Source organism: Pinus tabuliformis, chromosome 6 (genome assembly GCF_031772625.1).
Source record: "Pinus tabuliformis cultivar Carrire ecotype Pingquan chromosome 6, CPIR1, whole genome shotgun sequence".
Classification (NCBI taxonomy): domain Eukaryota; kingdom Viridiplantae; phylum Streptophyta; class Pinopsida; order Pinales; family Pinaceae; genus Pinus; species Pinus tabuliformis.
Genome location: NC_142292.1, coordinates 1,525,114,941 through 1,525,133,489, shown reverse-complemented (window position 1 = coordinate 1,525,133,489; position 18,549 = coordinate 1,525,114,941). Strand labels below are relative to the sequence as shown.

Here is an 18,549-nt window from a genome sequence, read left to right as displayed (position 1 = left end):
ACCTATGGACGAAGGGAGGATGTTGGTCCATCGTGCTTAGAAATTCAAGAGATTCCTCAGCTTCAAGTTCCACTTATTACCAATGGATAGCCAAAAGGACACTCAATTTTCTGGAGTTTCATACATATAAGTCTAGTAGTTTTCAATAGTGTTGCCATCTCTTTAGACAACACTTAATTTATTTCACATTTGGACAAATTTTTGGTGAGTTGCCAACAATATCCCCAGAGTATCATAAGGTTGTTGCTCCACCCACTGGTGGTGGTAGTGGGAAGCGTGTTAATCCACTTCCTTTTCTTGATTCAACTCAAATAGGTGTTTGGAAAAAAAAAAAATTGTAGTTATTTCAACATTCTTCATGTTTCAGATTTCATTTATTTTTTTAGACAATTAGAATCTTTGAGCTTGATGAACAGTGAATAGGAGAAAGGAAAGATTCAACAAAATGGAAAGACAATACCAATAGACAAAACAAAAACTTATAGACAAAAGCAAGCAAAATAACAATAACTAAACACAATAACATTTTTCTTGTACAATCTTAATCGAACAATGTATCGCCTTTAATTATCACTTTACATAGGTTATGTTAAATCCTTATTAAACTAGATGAGATTCAATGATATGTATCACTCACTACTAAAATTTATCTGCCATAATTTCAATGACAAGGACCACGAGATAATGTTTTCTGATTCTTATCTGCAAAATATTTTCCTCCCTTCACTCCAGCTAAATATTAAGAGAACCTCCTATGATGAACGAATTGTGATCATTCAACCTATAGAGCTTAATACAACCCTGAAATATTACATAAAATAATGTATTGATCTATTATCTTCCACCTTCCCTACTACAATTATTTCCTTCCACATTCCCACTCCCCACAACTCCTATCAACGTTCCTTTGCACCTTTCGATGCAATTGCTAGTATATTTATTTTCACCTTTTCACAAGCCTTGTATTATAGTATTGGATATTGCACAAAATTCATATGAATGATCTAACAATTATTTTGAATATCTAATGTACGATATGGCACTTCTCACTAGATAAGATCAAATTAGTGCAATAGTAGGGTAAATTTGAGGAAAAATTGTCAATTTTAGTCTCAGAGGGTTGAATTTATGGCCAAGATACCATCTATGTGTAGTAGAACCAATTTAAGATTTGTTTGTTTCATTTTTATAAGAATATGTTGTGGTGTTATCAGTTATTTGATTATGTTGGGTAGGACATGTAGAAGGTGCAAAAGAGTGGATGTCTCTTCTGCATTCTTCCTCCTTCTGCACACATCCCCACTTCAGAACCTCCACACACATTCCCCACTCTGCACCCTTTTTGCACACACCACTAGCCCACACAACACTTCTTAGGCATGAAAAGTTTGGTTTGCTTGTATAACAAATGGACTAGGTCATATGGTAATTGTACATTGACATGAACATTTGATCCAATAATCACCACAGAATATTTGTAATGACAACAAGTGGCTTAGAAATAGTTAATAACATTGAGTAGGAAAGTGTGTGAGAAAGAAAAAACACGGGAATTTTTTTTAAAGAGTAGTGCATGTGTAGAAGAATTCATTTTCAAGGTTGAGATGTATGGAAGAAGTGTGGGAAGGTGGGACTAATAACAGATGGTGGAAATAGACCCTTCTTGAATAATGACAAAACACTAACTCTACATTTCACTAACTATAAAAAAGACAAAAACTATGATGCTATACAACCATCACTTTTGTTTTTTAAATCTCAAGTTTCAACTCCATCTTAAATATAAAAATATGGCACATCTTTCTCATACTAAAATGTAAATATATTTTTCAATATAATAACAAAAAAATAACAATAATGGCTAATTAATTACCTATAAAATTTCATTCAAATATTTATTAATTATACTTTTGTAGCACTATTTATTTAATATATTATAATGATTGATCTCATTAAAACATATATTAAAACATATTTGACTTCTGATGGACAAATAATAATATCTACTTCACAAAAAAAATATATATGAATTATAAGTTTGTAACTTTCTATATATATATATATATATATATATATATGTTTAAAATTGGGTAAAATTTTATTATAATTATATAGACTTAAAATATAAATATTCTATTATTTTTTCAAGTGTTGAATTTATTTGTTTAACCAACCTAGATCTATCTTAACTGGAGATCTACTAAGCTCCGAGATATCAAATCTCTTTTTTTTTAAAAGAGGTTTGCATTTCAAGAAATGTGAGTTAAGATAGATCTACATGGTTTAATTATTAACCAACATAGATCCATCTTAAGCACATATCTAAGCTCTGAGATATCAAATCTCTTTTTATTTAAAAGAGGTTTTCATTTCAAGAAACGTGAGTTAAGATAGATCTACATGGTTTCATTATTAAGATAGATCTACATGGTTCAATTATTAACCAGCATAGAAAGCACAGATCTAACCTGAGCTGAGAGGGATCAAATTTCTTTAGGTGAAAATTTATTTTAGAGTGTAAAAACTAATGTGTAATTTTTTATTGTCTAAACTGTATTTTTGAATGTTATAGAGATAGCCCATTAAATTGGTCTTTTTATTATTAATATATTTTTAAATATGTCAATATTAATTCATATTAAAATATTTTACTCATAATTTACATTCGATATTTTATGCTATATAGCATTAAAAAATTTCCTTTTAACAATTTTATCTATATATATATATATATATATATATATATCACTGGTTAAAATATTTTCAATAAGGTTTAAACATCTTACTCACATAATTTCTTTTATTTCTTTTATTTCTAATTACTTTAGATAAAATTATATGGAAAATTAATTAAATATGATGTAATGACCCCAGAAGATGTAAATGTGAATTTTACTATGGTAAAAGACAGTATAGTAGTTGTTTATGTTTAAAAGAAACAAAACTTTGATAAACTACATTATTGAATAATTTAAATATATTCTTGAAATGCTGGCAGCCTCTGGGAGGTGGATTTCAAAGAAAGAGATTAGTTGTAATAACTGATTGAAACTGCCCTCCCAAACAGGAAAAGTCCTGGTTGTAGGGAGGAAGTTTTGTGCTGTTGGGACAGACGGAAGAGATCTTTTCCAAGGAAAAGAAAAAGGAAAAATACAAAAAGGAAAACTGGTTAAGTCTGGTGGGGACCAGATAACCAGGCACAAGGTGCACAGATCTTGTTGAGGGCTTGAGGCCTGCAAGATGGCTCGGGGGGAGAATTCCGTCTGAGAGATGGATCTCACGGCTGGGTGGAAGAGCAGACTTGAAGCACAGGTGACTTGCTTGAGTATCTATTTATGACTCTGGTGAAACAGGTATGGTTTCAAACCTCAGAGTCCTTTTGAATTAAAAGAGAAACCTACAGTTAACTCACGGTAGTTAAATAAGAACTGTGCTTCATTTCTTAGAAACTGTCATATTATTCATATAACTGCATAACCGTGGTATTAAATTAAAAGACAGGTTATCAGTTGATAGACCTGACCTGAATATAGTCACGCGTTTAATAAAGCTACAGAGGTGTAGTTTAATTAAAAGACCGCTTATGGATAGAGAAACATGGCACGAAACAGTCAGAGCGACAGAGGTATTTTAAGTAAAGAAGAAGCCAATACTGAGACAAACAGTCCTGAATACCTTGAACATGATTAAACCATACATATAATGTGCCAACAAGAACGAGCCTAGAAACCCCAGAGCTTGGGAAGAAATCACGGCTGTAGCCGGATTATAAACTCAGTGATAGGAAAGAGAAGAATCTACTGTGATTTATAAGGAAACTGTTGAAATGCGAGATTAAACATACTAATCCAGACAAGAATAATCTATTCCACAGCTGTATGAGACAGTGAGAGAGCCAAACCGTAACCGGTTATAACCAACGTTATCCAACCACAGCATTCACAGATACATTAGCAGAGAAATCAATTTATTAAAGAGCGATAAAGGAAAAACGAGATATCCGTACAAGAACCCTATGCATGTTACCTCAGGGAGGAAAATGAAACTCTAAACCTGTGTATTTTCCAACATTCGTAATATAAAGGAGGAGATATGGTACTGTTAATGTACTAACCGAGAGCATTCATTGGCAAAAGCTAGTAAAGACGAGAAACGCATGGAATACCAGAATAAATTACTCGAACTGTAGTATAACTTGAGAAAAATTTATGAGCCCTGCCGTCGCTGAGACGCGCAGCATATCCATAGTCGAAGGCGGAACCCATGATAACAAGCAATAAACCATGAATTAATATTGCTAAGCACATAAACATATTAACCTATTATTCAAGTGTAAGCCATCCTGGGGGCTCGAACAGAGTAACGTTTGCATATATATTTTAACAAAAATATTACTCAGATAGTGTAAATCTTGGAAGGGTAAAAAGAGTATATACAATGATAAACAGAGAAACTTTAAATATAACGAAAACTGGATTCCGCTAGCCCAGAACTGGGCATTACGGCCAGTTCCGGAGTCGTATGTCACATATAACAGATACAGAGACCCAAAGTCCGGGTATGCCGCAAGGGCAGTATACAAACAAAATTAATCCATGAGATATATGAGATCGAACCATGAGTTCCGCCATGGATGACAACGCATCAGGCGGGTCATTGACTCAAACCAGACATTAAACATAATTGTAAACCGTGAGGGTCCACTTTGGAGAATACCTCAGCAAACCGATGCAAGAAACCAGCATACGAACGGCGGTCTGTACAAAACACAACGAGAACAGCTCAGGAACGAGGAGTTCTGAGCTCTCGTATGCAGGGGAAAAGCAAATAATAGATGAGAGCTTACCTGTAGCCGCCGAGAAGACTGAACCGTCGAGACTAGTCATCCTCGACACCATCGAAGGGGTTTGAATAATCCATCCGCACTCTCTACTAGTGAAAAGGAACAAATTAATATGAATCGTTACAATTAAAAATAGAACAGTAAACGCAAACCATTAAATTCGAAACAGAGGTTATTTACCTGTGTAGTCCTGGTGTTGGGCATCTCATGACTTCCGGTGAGGTTGCAGGTTGTGAGAATGGCACTGGTGGTTTCGAACCAGCGTCTAAACACCGAGGCGGAGCCGGAAGGACTGTGTGAGCAAATGAACCCTGAACTTGCTCCGATGGGTTATGTATTAACTTAAAACCCTCAAACTCATCCCCGCCCTTCATTCCAAAGGAGAGATCTTGACCGTCCAAACAAAGCGGGAAAACGAAGCGAGAAGGCCGAGAAACCCGAACCCGAGGTGTCACATGGCCGGATGGGCAAGCCATGCCACCTGCCCAGATGTGGACCGAGGTCATTAAAACAACGGATGAGTTGGCGCCTGCAAAGGGCTGCGGCCAGACCACCAAACCCCGCGCCTATTTAATATACGCTGTGTACTGTGGTGGGTTTAATAGTTAGGTTCAGCTATAAGCCAATGTGTTTCATAAAACAAATTATGACGCCAAAATATAACCATGGTAACATATGTATACCCGATTGCAAGGTAACCAAGTGTTAGACTAATCAATTTATTATTATTAGTGATGCATGGCATAAGTGTTGGACTATGCGGCATGTAGTTTAAATATGCGGCAGTGCACAAGGTATAAAGCATATAGTATAGCGAAGTCTATATGTATGGCATACATTCAATTTTTTTTTTAATTTATGTATATGTGAACAGGAGTGTGACAAATTGGTATCAAAGCCCAGTTTCAACACTGTGGCGTCAAGCATGACATGTTTCACTGTGTGGAAGCTTACACCATGCATACATATGAAAGCTAATAAATTACTTAACTGTTGTTCTGTCTATTTAGGGGTGAGATACAGAATTATAATAGCAAAAAGTTAAGCCAGAAAAGGTAACGAAATGCAAGGAGCCGGCAGCAACCCTCAGGAGAACCCAGAGCTGTGGGTATAGTTGGGTGAGGAAACACGAAGTACCAACCTTGCAATACTGGAAACTGTTCAGGAGTTGAAAAATGAGATGGCACGATTGCGAGAGGACAACGCACGTTTGACGGTGGAGCAAGAGAGAATTCTGAAGAGTTTGTTGGACAGGCAAAACCCACCTTTATCTAACCCCAACGCGGAACAGCAGAGGATGACAGAAGAACAAGACTATCAGATTGCACCTGAAAATTCAGAAGGAAAAGAGGATCATTCTGATAATGTACCAGAGCAGCAAACTTCAAAACGTCAGAGGATGGAGCTACAGGGGGAATTTCGAAAAATTAAACCCCCACATTTCGATGGAGAACAGGATGAAGCAGCTGAAGCATGGTTAATAAATATGAATAAATATTTTCAGTTGTATGAGTATGATCATAACTTGAAGGCGAGACTAGCTATCTTCCAGTTACAAGGTAAGGCAACCTTGTGGTGGGAAGAAATCAAGATTGTCAAGGGGGTAAGTGAACGGACCATTACATGGGAGAAGTTTCAGAAATACTTCAAAGAAAGGTACCTGACCGAGCGCTTCTACGATGAAAAGGCGAGAGAGTTCCATGATTTAAGACTGGGGCAACAGACTGTGGACGAGTTCATTAATCGCTTTACTTCTCTGCTATGTTATGTACCTTATATCAAGGAGGAAAAAGCCAAGGTCCAAAGGTTTGTGAGCAGCTTACCTTCATATATAAGAGAGAGGATTGAGTTTGACAATCCTAGGACCATGGATGAGGCTATTCGTAAATCAAGGATCTGCTACCAGCAGAATAAACAGAAGGGGGATACTTCAAATAAAAGATGGAATGAAAAAAGAAGTAGTCGGATGGTTGGAAGCAGCAAGGGAGGTCGCAGCAATGGAAGTAAGGGGGCCGGTAAAGGATTAAACAGTAGATCTGTAGCAAAGAGTGCGCCCCGAGCTAGGCCAATAAGTGAATCTAGAGTAAGTGAGCAGCCTGTTAGGCCAGAGGGTGAAGGGATGACCAGACCTCCAGTTCAATGCTGGGGCTGTGGAGGGCCTCACTATGTTAAAAACTGCCCACAACGAAAGGGGACGGACCAGATATCCCAAATTCATGAAGCATCGACCGTTGGGGACGTGGCACATAGTGTACCCAGAATTAATGCAGCCTTGGAGGACCGCCAAGCGGAATACCAGCCGACTATGGTTGAATTTGAAGGTAAAATTTCAAACCTTTCTATAGCTGTTCTTATTGATCCAGGAGCTACTCTAAGTTATGTTAGCCCAAAGACAGTAGAACAGTGTAAGTTACAATATGAAAAATGCAGAAATCCGTGGTTGGTCCAATTAGCTACAGGAGCCAAGAGACGGGTCTTGGCCAAAATAAATAATTGCTCTTTAACCATAGCAGGACAGCCAATAGTGGCAGACCTAAACATACTACCCTTGGGTTCATATGACATCCTGATTGGGATGGATTGGCTGGAGAAACACTGGTCCTTAGTGAATTGCAAGACAAAAACCATTTACTATAAGGATGACCGTGGAGAGCAGCAGGAATTACAAGGAATCAAGCATCCCGTACAGATCCGACTCATTACAGCATCTCAGTTAGCTAAATGCATCAAGAAGAAATGTCAAATTTACGCTATTCAGGTGGGTTACGCAAATCAGAAAGATAAAACTGCTACGCTGGGTAACATTCTGGTGGTACAAGAATTTGCAGATGTTTTTCCCGAGGAAGTACCGGGATTACCACCCAAAATAGATGTGGACTTCACCATTGAATTGATTCTGGGGGCAGCACCCGTGTCACGGGCACCATACCGAATGAGTGTACCAGAACTAACAGAATTAAAAATGCAACTGCAAGAGCTGCTAGACAAAAATTACATCCGTCCCAGTGTATCACCCTGGGGAGCCCCAGTGTTATTTGTCAAAAAGAAAGATGGAACTTTTTGGATGTGTATTGATTATCGTCAGCTGAATAAGCTCACGATCAAAAATAAATATCCTTTGCCCAGGATAGACGAACTTTTTGATCAAGTGAAGGGGGCAACGGTATTCTCTAAGATCAATCTGCGATCTGGTTATCATCAAATTAGAATTAAAGAGGAGGATATCGCTAAGACAGCTTTCAGAACGCGGTATGGACATTACGAGTTCGTGGTGCTACCTTTTGGTCTGACCAATGCACCTGCTACCTTCATGTGTTTGATGAACAATGTGTTTCATAGGTTCTTAGATAAATTTGTGTTGATATTCATAGACGACATTCTGATTTACTCCCGATCAAGGAAGGAGCATGAGGAACACCTTAGAGTGGTGTTGCAAACTTTGCGAGAACATCAATTATATGCAAAGTTTAGTAAGTGTGATTTCTTTAAGGAGGAGATACAATACTTAGGCCATGTAATCACAAAGGAAGGGATTGCAGTAGACCCTGAAAAAATCAGAACTATAATGGAGTGGCCCATACCAAAGGACGTGGCAGATATTAGGTCCTTTATGGGACTGGCTGGTTATTATAGAAGGTTTGTGGAAGGCTTTTCAAGGGTAGCATACCCTATCACCTCCTTACAAAAGAAGGGGAAGGTATTTAAGTGGACCTCAGAATGTCAGCGGAGCTTTGAGCAGCTTAAGCACTTACTCACCACCGCGCCTATCTTGAGTATAGCTGATCCTAATAAGGATTACGTGGTCTGTACTGACACGAGTAAAGAAGGTGTGGGAGGAGTGCTGATGCAAGAAGGAAGAGTAATTGCATACGAATCAAGGAAACTAAAGGAACATGAGCAAAAATACTCTGCTTACGACTTGGAATTGGCAGCTGTTATTCATGCACTGAAAATGTGGCGACATTACCTTTTGGGGAGAAAATTTCTGTTGTTGACAGACCATCACAGCTTAACAAACTATTTCAGTCAACCCACCTTAAATACGAGACAAGCTCGTTGGGCAGACTTCTTAAGCGGGTTTGACTTTGAAATTAAGCATTTGAAGGGAAAGGAGAACCGGGTAGCTGACGCCTTGAGTCGAAAGGTGCAATGTGTGTGCAGGATTTCGGTCAGTAAATGGCAGAGTACCTTACTTGAAAAGGTAAAATTAGCACCTGATCAAGATGCTGTTTATCAGCAAATTAAACAGTAGGTACAACAACTTTCTGATAAGGAAATACAGCAGGGATACGAGTTAGACGATGCCGGAATGCTGTATTTCCATAAAAGGTTGTATGTGCCCAATGAAGATAGTCTTAGAAAACTGATTCTAGACGAATTTCATATCAGCCATTACACCGGGCATCCAGGATACCAGAAGATGGTCACCGCACTTTGGAAGGAATACTATTGGCCAAAAATGAAGAAAGAGGTAGCTGAATATCTAGCGCGATGTCTAGAATGTCAACAGATTAAAGCGGAGCATTTGCATCCAGCAGGGCTGCTACAACCTTTACCCATTCCGGAATGGAAATGGGAAACTATTTCCATGGACTTTATAACCGGATTGCCTCGAACGAAGAAAAATAATGATTCCATTATGGTGGTAGTGGATAAGTTAAGTAAGGCAACACACTTCATACCTGTACAATCCACGTATAAAGCTGTGCAAATTGCTCATATTTTCATGCAAAATGTGTTCAAGTTGCATGGACTTCCGAAGGTAATAATCTCGGATCGTGATGTTAAGTTCACATCAACTTTTTGGAGGACATTGTTTGCTGAATTGGGAACACAACTGAACTTTAGCACAGCCTATCATCCTCAGACCGATGGTCAAACGGAGCGGGTGAACCAGGTAGTGGAGGACATGCTGAGAGCATGTGTTATGATGAAACCAACCCAATGGGAGGAATACCTCCACCTGGTTGAATTCGCGTATAATAATGGGTATCATACGTCAACACAGCTGAGTCCCTTTGAGGTTCTGTATGGGCGAAAGTGCTGCACACCCTCAAGTTGGGGTGGACCTGAGGATAAGTTAAGATTAGGCCCGGATATGCTCAAAGAAATGGAAGACATGGTGAAAAAGGTGCGTAACAACTTAAAGGTTGCTCAGGATAGACAAAAAAGTTTTGCAGACCGAAAGAGAAGGTTCAAAGAATTCCAGGTCGGAGACCATGTTTTTGTAAGAATCCAAACCAGAAGGAGTACTTTGCAGTGGAGTGGGTGTGCCAAACTTGCACCTCGCTATTTTGGACCTTTTCAAATCTTGGCAAGAGTGGGGCCAGTAGCTTATCAACTCGCCCTACCAAGCCATATTAAGATCCACAATGTTTTTCACGTCTCCGTATTAAAACAATACATCTACGATCCTAAACATGTGATTCAATGGCAGAATGTTCGGGTAAGAATTAATCTGGTCATTCTAGATAAGCTTTGTTCTTAAACAAGGAAATAACTAAATCTGTTGCTGTTTGCAGGTCGAGCCGGAAGGCGAGGTTCTGGTCGAACCACTGACCATTCTCGACCGGAGAGAAGTGCGGCTGCGGAAACGGGTTATTTTCCAAGCTAAAGTGCAGTGGCAGCACTATGGGCCTGAAGAGGCCACTTGGGAGGATGAGGAACTCCTTAAAGAAGCTTACCCGAATTTGTTTAAGGGAGACAGACATCGGGACGATGTCCAATCACAGGAGGGGGAGATGTAATGACCCCAGAAGATGTAAATGTGAATTTTACTATGGTAAAAGACAGTATAGTAGTTGTTTTATGTTTAAAAGAAACAAAACTTTGATAAACTACATTATTGAATAATTTAAATATATTCTTGAAATGCTGGCAGCCTCTGGGAGGTGGATTTCAAAGAAAGAGATCAGTTGTAATAACTGATTGAAACTGCCCTCCCAAACAGGAAAAGTCCTGGTTGTAGGGAGGAAGTTTTGTGCTGTTGGGATAGATGGAAGAGATCTTTTCCAAGGAAAAGAAAAAGGAAAAATACAAAAAGGAAAACTGGTTAAGTCTGGTGGGGACCAGATAACCAGGCACAAGGTGCACAGATCTTGTTGAGGGCTTGAGGCCTGCAAGATGGCTCGGGGGGAGAATTCCGTCTGAGAGATGGATCTCACGGCTGGGTGGAAGAGCAGACTCGAAGCACAGGTGACTTGCTTGAGTATCTATTTATGACTCTGGTGAAATAGGTATGGTTTCAAACCTCAGAGTCCTTTTGAATTAAAAGAGAAACCTACAGTTAACTCACGGTAGCTAAATAAGAAATGTGCTTCATTTCTTAGAAACTGTCATATTATTCATATAACTGCATAACCGTGGTATTAAATTAAAAGACAGGTTATCAGTTGATAGACCTGACCTGAATATAGTCACGCGGTTAATAAAGCTACAGAGGTGTAGTTTAATTAAAAGACCGCTTATGGATAGAGAAACATGGCACGAAACAGTCAGAGAGACAGAGGTATTTTAAGTAAAGAAGAAGCCAATACCGAGACAAACAGTCCCGAATACCTTGAACATAATTAAACCATACATATAATGTGCCAACAAGAACGATCCTGGAAACCCCAGAGCTTGGGAAGAAATCACGGCTGTAGCCAGATTATAAACTCAGTGATAGGAAAGAGAAGAATCTACTGTGATTTATAAGGAAACTGTTGAAATGCGAGATTAAACATACTAATCCAGACAAGAACAATCTATTCCACAGCTGTATGAGACAGTGAGAGAGCCAAACCGTAACCGGTTATAACCAACGTTATCCAACCGCAGCATTCACAGATACATTAGCAGAGAAATCAATTTATTAAAGAGCGATAAAGGAAAAACGAGATATCTGTACAAGAACCCTGTGCATGTTACCTCAGGGAGGAAAATGAAACTCTAAACCTGTGTATTTTCCAACATTCGTAATATAAAGGAGGAGATATGGTACTGTTAATGCACTAACCGAGAGCATTCATTGGCAAAAGCTAGTAAAGACGAGAAACGCATGGAATACCAGAATAAATTACTCGAACTGTAGTATAACTTGAGAAAAATTTATGAGCCCTGCCGTCGCTGAGACGCGCAGCATATCCATAGTCGAAGGCGGAACCCATGATAACAAGCAATCAACCATGCATTAATATTGCTAAGCACATAAACATATTAACCTATTATTCAAGTGTAAGCCATCCTGGGGGCTCGAACAGAGTAACATTTGCATATATATTTTAACAAAAATATTACTCAGATAGTGTAAATCTTGGAAGGGTAAAAAGAGTATATACAATGATAAACAGAGAAACTTTAAATATAACGAAAACTGGATTCCGCTAGCCCAGAACTGGGCATTACGGCCATTTCCGGAGCCGTATGTCACATATAACAGATACAAAGACCCAAAGTCCGGGTATGCCGCAAGGGCAGTATACAAACAAAATTAATCCATGAAATATATGAGATCGAACCATGAGTTCCGCTGTGGACGACAACGCATCAGGCGGGTCATTGACTCAAACCAGACATTAAACATAATTGTAAACTGTGAGGGTCCACTTTGGAGAATACCTCAGCAAACCGATGCAAGAAACCAGCATACGAATGGTGGTCTGTACAAAACACAACGAGAACAGCTCAGGAACGAGGAGTTCTAAGCTCTCGTATGCAGGGGAAAAGCAAATAATAGATGAGAGCTTACCTGTAGCCGCCGAGAAGACTGAACCGTCGAGACTAGTCATCCTCGACACCATCGAAGGGGTTTGAATAATCCATCCGCACTCTCTACCAGTGAAAAGGAACAAATTAATATGAATCGCTACAATTAACAATAGAACAGTAAACGCAAACCATTAAATTCGGAACAGAGGTTATTTACCTGTGTAGTCCTGGTGCTGGGCACCTCACGGCTTCCGGTGAGGTTGCAGGTTGTGAGAATGGCACTGGTGGTTTCGAACCAGCGTCTAAACACCGAGGCGGAGCCGGAAGGACAGTGCGAGCAAATAAACCCTGAGCTTGCTCCGATGGGTTATGTATTAACTTAAAACCCTCAAACTCATCCCCGCCCTTCATTCCAAAGGAGAGATCTCGACCGTCCAAACAAAGCGGGAAAACGAAGCGAGAAGGCCGAGAAACCCGAACCCGAGGTGTCACATGGCCGGATGGGCAAGCCATGCCACCTGCCCTGATGTGGACCGAGGTCATTAAAACAACGGATGAGTTGGCGCCTGCAAAGGGCTGCGGCCGGACCACCAAACCCCGCGCCTATTTAATATACGCTGTATGCTGTGGTGGGTTTAATAGTTAGGTTCAGCTATAAGCCAATGTGTTTCATAAAACAAATTACGACGCCAAAATAGAACCATGGTAGCATATGTATACCAGATTGCAAGGTAACCAAGTGTTAGACTAATCAATTTATTATTATGAGTGATGCATGGCATAAGTGTTGGACTATGCGGCATGTAGTTTAAATATGCGGCAGTGCACAAGGTATAAAGCATATAGTATAGCGAAGTCTATATGTATGGCATACATTCAATTTTTTTTTTAATTTATGTATATGTGAACAGGAGTGTGACATATGCATAACATTTTTTTATAGCCCACATTGCTTTTCTATTTAAAGAATATTTTTATAGCCCATGGAAAATTAATTAAATATGCATAACCTTAAGTATGGGGGATTTGCGCAGTGCATTATATTAGATATCATTTTTGGGATTCAACTGCGTTAAGTAAGTCATTCAAACGTATGACCATTTCCATGAGAGGTAGTCGTAACTGACTAATTTCTCATGATTTTTGAATAGTCCACATTGCTTTTCTATTTAGAGAATATTTTTATAGCCCACATTTCTTTTTGCGCTGAGAGGCGCTCTACAACCCAGTATGGGGATAGATCTCATATAAAAACATAAATGTAAATGTAAACGTAATGTTTAACATTTAACATTTTTAGGCGCTCTACAACCCAGTATGGGGATAGATCTCACATAAAAACGTAAATGTAAATGTAAATGTAATGTTTAACATTTAACATTTTTAATCTAATGTCAATCCTATTTAACGATCAATCTCATTATTAGTATGTATAAACACAATATAAATTTAAAATATAAAGAGGTTTGAGAACACTCAAAAAAGATTTATGGTAAATAAATATAAATATAAATAAACTAGACCTAGGAGAAATAAATAAAACTTCCTTTTATATTTATTCCATAAACCTCTTTATATTTATGAAAATCAAAAAATATGTTTTTATTTAGGTTAAGCCTATGGGCCAAATGCGATGGAACAAAATAATTATTGATACCATGGGCCAAATATCATATTTATAAAAGAGGTATGGTAAATAAATAAATACAAAAGAGGTAGAAAGACATATGATAAATAAATAAAAATATATCAAATGAGATTAAAATCAACATCTAATTATATACCAAGCCTATGGGCCAAATACCATGGTAAATAAAAGAGATATTTTAAATAAATAAAAATATAAATAAACTAAGGGTATGGTAAATAAATAAAACCTCTTTTATATTTACCCCATTAACCTCTTTATATGTTTTATTTTGGTGACCCATAGGGAAATACCATAGGCCAAATTATTATTAATACCATAAAAAAACATTATTAACCCTAATATTAATATTAAAAGATTATTATTATTATTGTTGTTGTTAAATCTAATATTCATATTAATATATTATAATTCTAATATTATTCAATTTAATAACTTTGGATTAATACAATATTAAATTTGTTATATTTTAAAATATTTTAATATATCATGATATATATTAACTCTAAATATATATGGGAGGGAAGAACAAAGACATAGAGTGATAGAGGTGGAGAGATATCTGGAGTGAGAAGGGAGAGATGGAGATAAATTTAAGGATGGGGGAGAGGAGGAATGGAGAGAGAGAGAGAGAGAGGGAGATGAGTGAGAGATGTAGAGAAGGGTAAGAGAGGGAGAGCAAAACACAAAGATGGGGGAAGAGAGAGAGAGAGAGCTAGTGATGGGGGGAGAGAGGATTGGAGGGAAGAGAGAGAGAGAGGGAGAGAGAGGAAGAACCAGAAACAATATTTGAGAGAAAGGAGAAGTATGATGGGGGAAGAGAGAGGGAGGTAGGAGAGAGAGGAAGTAAGACAGTGCGCACTTGAGAGAGAGGAAGAGAGAGGGAGGGAAGAAGAAATACATAGAGAGTGAGAAGTAAAGAGAGAGAGAGTGACAAGGGAGAGATGGAGAGAGATTGTGTATGTTTGGGGATTATATAAAGAGAAAAAGAAGGAAAGATGGAGAGAATGGGGGACAAAAAGAGAGAGGAGAGAGGGAAGGATATAGTAACATAGTTGAGGGTGAAGAGAGAGAAGATTCAACACTGTTGCATTGTCATTTTACATTAAAAAAATTATTTCATCATTTTTTATCATTAAAGTTATTCACAATATTTATCATCTCAACAAACTAAGTTAAACTAAGAAAATTTAAAATTAAAATGACCAGATTAATCTGAGACATATTTAGCATATTTAAAATTATTATATTAATATTAGATGATTTTACATATTATTGATATTTTCTTTGGCCGCACACCACCTAGATCCATCTTAAGTTGGATCTATCAAGCACCGATAGGGATCAAATATCATGAGTTGTAAACCTTTCCTCAAATTTTCCTTGAGATATTTGATCCCTCTCATCGCTTGATAGATCCAGAGTTAAGATGGATGGAGCCTGATAGATATGGAGTTAAGATGGATCTAGGCTGATCTATTTAGAGAATATTAGATGATTTTACATATTATTGATAAAATCAATATATGTTCGTTAGATTTTCTTTGGTGGCACACCACCTAGATCCATCTTAACTCCTCGAGACACTTGATCCCTCTAGGGGCTTGATAGATCCAGAGTTAAGATGGATGTCCCTTGATAGATCTGGAGTTAAAATGAATCTAGGCTGGTCTAGTTAGAGAATATTCTACTTTTATTTCGAGAGTTTGGATTCACCCTGGTCTATTTAGAAATTATTTTACTTTCATTTTAAGAGGGACGGATATACTTACACATGGCCTTCACACTTCCCTGTATAACCAACATAAATCCATACAAATCTAACATGAGCCCGGAAGGATCAAATTTCTTCAACTGCAAACTTCTTTAGAGTGCAATATAGTGTGTCATTTTTCATTATTTAAATTGTATTTTTGAATGCTAAATAGAGTGTATATATATAGGAACAAATAAATCTTTGAAGCCTAAAATTTTTTCTCATGATATATACATAATTTTTTGAAAACGATATATAATATAATTGACATTAAAATATTTTACATATCAAAACATTTTTTCACCCAAATTAAAATGGTGTTTTTATTATTAATATATTTTTAATTATATGTCAATATTAATTTATATTAAAATATTTTATTGATAACCCACATTGAATATTTTTAATTGACGTTAAAATATTTTACATATCAAACATTTTTCACCCAAATTAAAATGGTTTTTTTATTATTAATATATTTTTAATTATATGTCAATATTAATTCATATTAAAATATTTAAATGATAACCCACATTGAATATTTTTTTACGAGTTGTTTTTAGTGGGACTTTTTGGAAACTTTTCCGGCAAGAATTTATTGAAATCACAAGTTTGATGGGTAACCCAGCATAATGGAAGTGCCCTAAGGGTTTTTCATGGTACTGAATCCATATATATTGTCAAAAAACCAGTGTAAATAACACAAATCAATATTTCACCTCAAATAAGTCTCACTAAAAACAATTTTTTTATATATATAAAACATTAAAATAATTTATTTTAACCAATATGAAGTTGATATCGACATAAATTAGTTAACATAGATATTCAAATAGTTCATTTAAATCTCTTGTTGAAATATTTTTTAAAAGTATAAGATTCAAACATCTAGAGTCCACCAACGTTAAATTAACTATTTTACTTCAAAATTATTTTAATAAACATGATGAAGTATAAAAGCCTTTCAGCACAACAAATCAAGAGTCTCTCCATCTTATAAATCAAAGATCAAAATCTCATCTACCCTACCATCATATTATATCAAGATTTTGTCAAACAAAAAAAATCATAATTACATAAATCAAATTATTAGTATTATTATTATTATCCAATTTTAACGATCTAAATATTTATCTTTTAAAAATTTTTATATTATAAAAATTTAAATAAAAAATACACCATATTAGAGTTTCATGAACCAAATCGAACGAATCAAAACCCCAATGTAATAGGATAGAGGAGAGGCATATAATTCATATTCAGAAAATTAATTGCATGGATACCCCAACATAATTCATTACCGAAATTTCTAATAATAATTATATCTTTGTCCCTGCAACATATCTTAAAGAAATATACAAAAGAATAAAAATAATAAAGGTAAGTGAAGAATACACAGGATCATCCAGCGATCATCTATATATAAAGCTCAGGATTTATTTCTCTGGTTCGTCATCGAATCCCGAGGACTGACACCAGATCATGAGTAGAACAATGAGAAGCACGATGGCCACACCAACCGGAGATCCCCCTGGCCGTTTGACGGGGGACGGATCCCCACCCTCAGAGACTTGATCGTCGTTGTTATTGTCGGAGAAGGAGAGGCACCTTATAATGAAGATCAACACCAACGGTGCCGCCGTGATCATCACGGGATTTATGTCATTCGCCATTTCCAAGGGACTGCTCTGTTCTGGAAGAAAACATGGCAGCACTGCAAGGATCATACGGACGAGAAGAAACATATGCAGTGACGGGGCGGGCAGCAGTAGCCATGGCTTGAACCTCTAATCTCAGAATATGTAGCAGATCAACTACTGAGAGCCGAGGAGATATGGGCATTTTTATTGAAACCCAGCCTGCAACGCGTATGATGGAAGGTGCTACGAAAATCTACAGGCTTGTGCCTAAAAATTCACCCAGGACAGACATCACAAGCGGTTTGTTGTCAATACTTGAATTAGGCCATACCCCTATCTTAAATACTAGTATTTAACATTAGCACATTATTTTATGTTTATATTATTTAAATGTTTGGTATAATTATTTAATTTTTTTAATTTTAAGATTTTTTAAAAAAATTATTGGATGAAAAGGCGCTTTACAAGTCAGTGTGATAGTGAATCTCACATAAACTTACAAATGTAAATGTACATGTAATGTTTAATATTTAACATTTTTAATTTAGTGTCAATCATATTTAAAAATCAATCTAATTATTAGTATGTATAAACATAATATAAATTTAAAATATAAAAAGGTTTAGGAAGACTAAAAAAAGATGTACGGTAAATAAATAAAAATATAAATAAATTAGAGGTACGGTAAATAAATAAACCTTCTTTTATATTTATTCTATAAACCTCTTTATATTTATGAAAATTCAAAAAATATGTTTTATTTAGGTGAAGCCTATGGGCCAAATACCATGCCCCAAATAATTATTAATACCATCGACCAAATATCATATTTATAAAAGAGGTATGGTAAATAAATAAAATCTCTTTTTATATTTACTCCTTAAACATTTTTATAGGTTTTATTTTGGTGCCTCATATGGGCCAAATACCATAAGGCAAATTATTATTAATACTATAAAAAAAACATTATTAA

The 18,549-nt window shown here is 36.6% G+C and overlaps 1 protein-coding gene across 1 annotated transcript; it reads right to left on the bottom strand.

Moving 5' to 3' along the window:
* Positions 1–17,372: 17,372 nt before the first annotated feature.
* Positions 17,373–17,609, bottom strand: LOC149264527 (uncharacterized). The gene has a single exon (XM_089389855.1). The coding sequence runs from the start codon at positions 17,607–17,609 to the stop codon at positions 17,373–17,375; it is 237 nt and encodes a 78-aa protein (XP_089245981.1).
* Between the last annotated feature and the right edge of the window lie 940 nt (positions 17,610–18,549).

Excerpts from the sequence above, each read along its gene's own strand:
- LOC149264527 (XM_089389855.1), bottom strand. The coding sequence starts at position 17,609 with ATGGCGAATGACATAAATCCCGTGATGATCACGGCGGCACCGTTGGTG.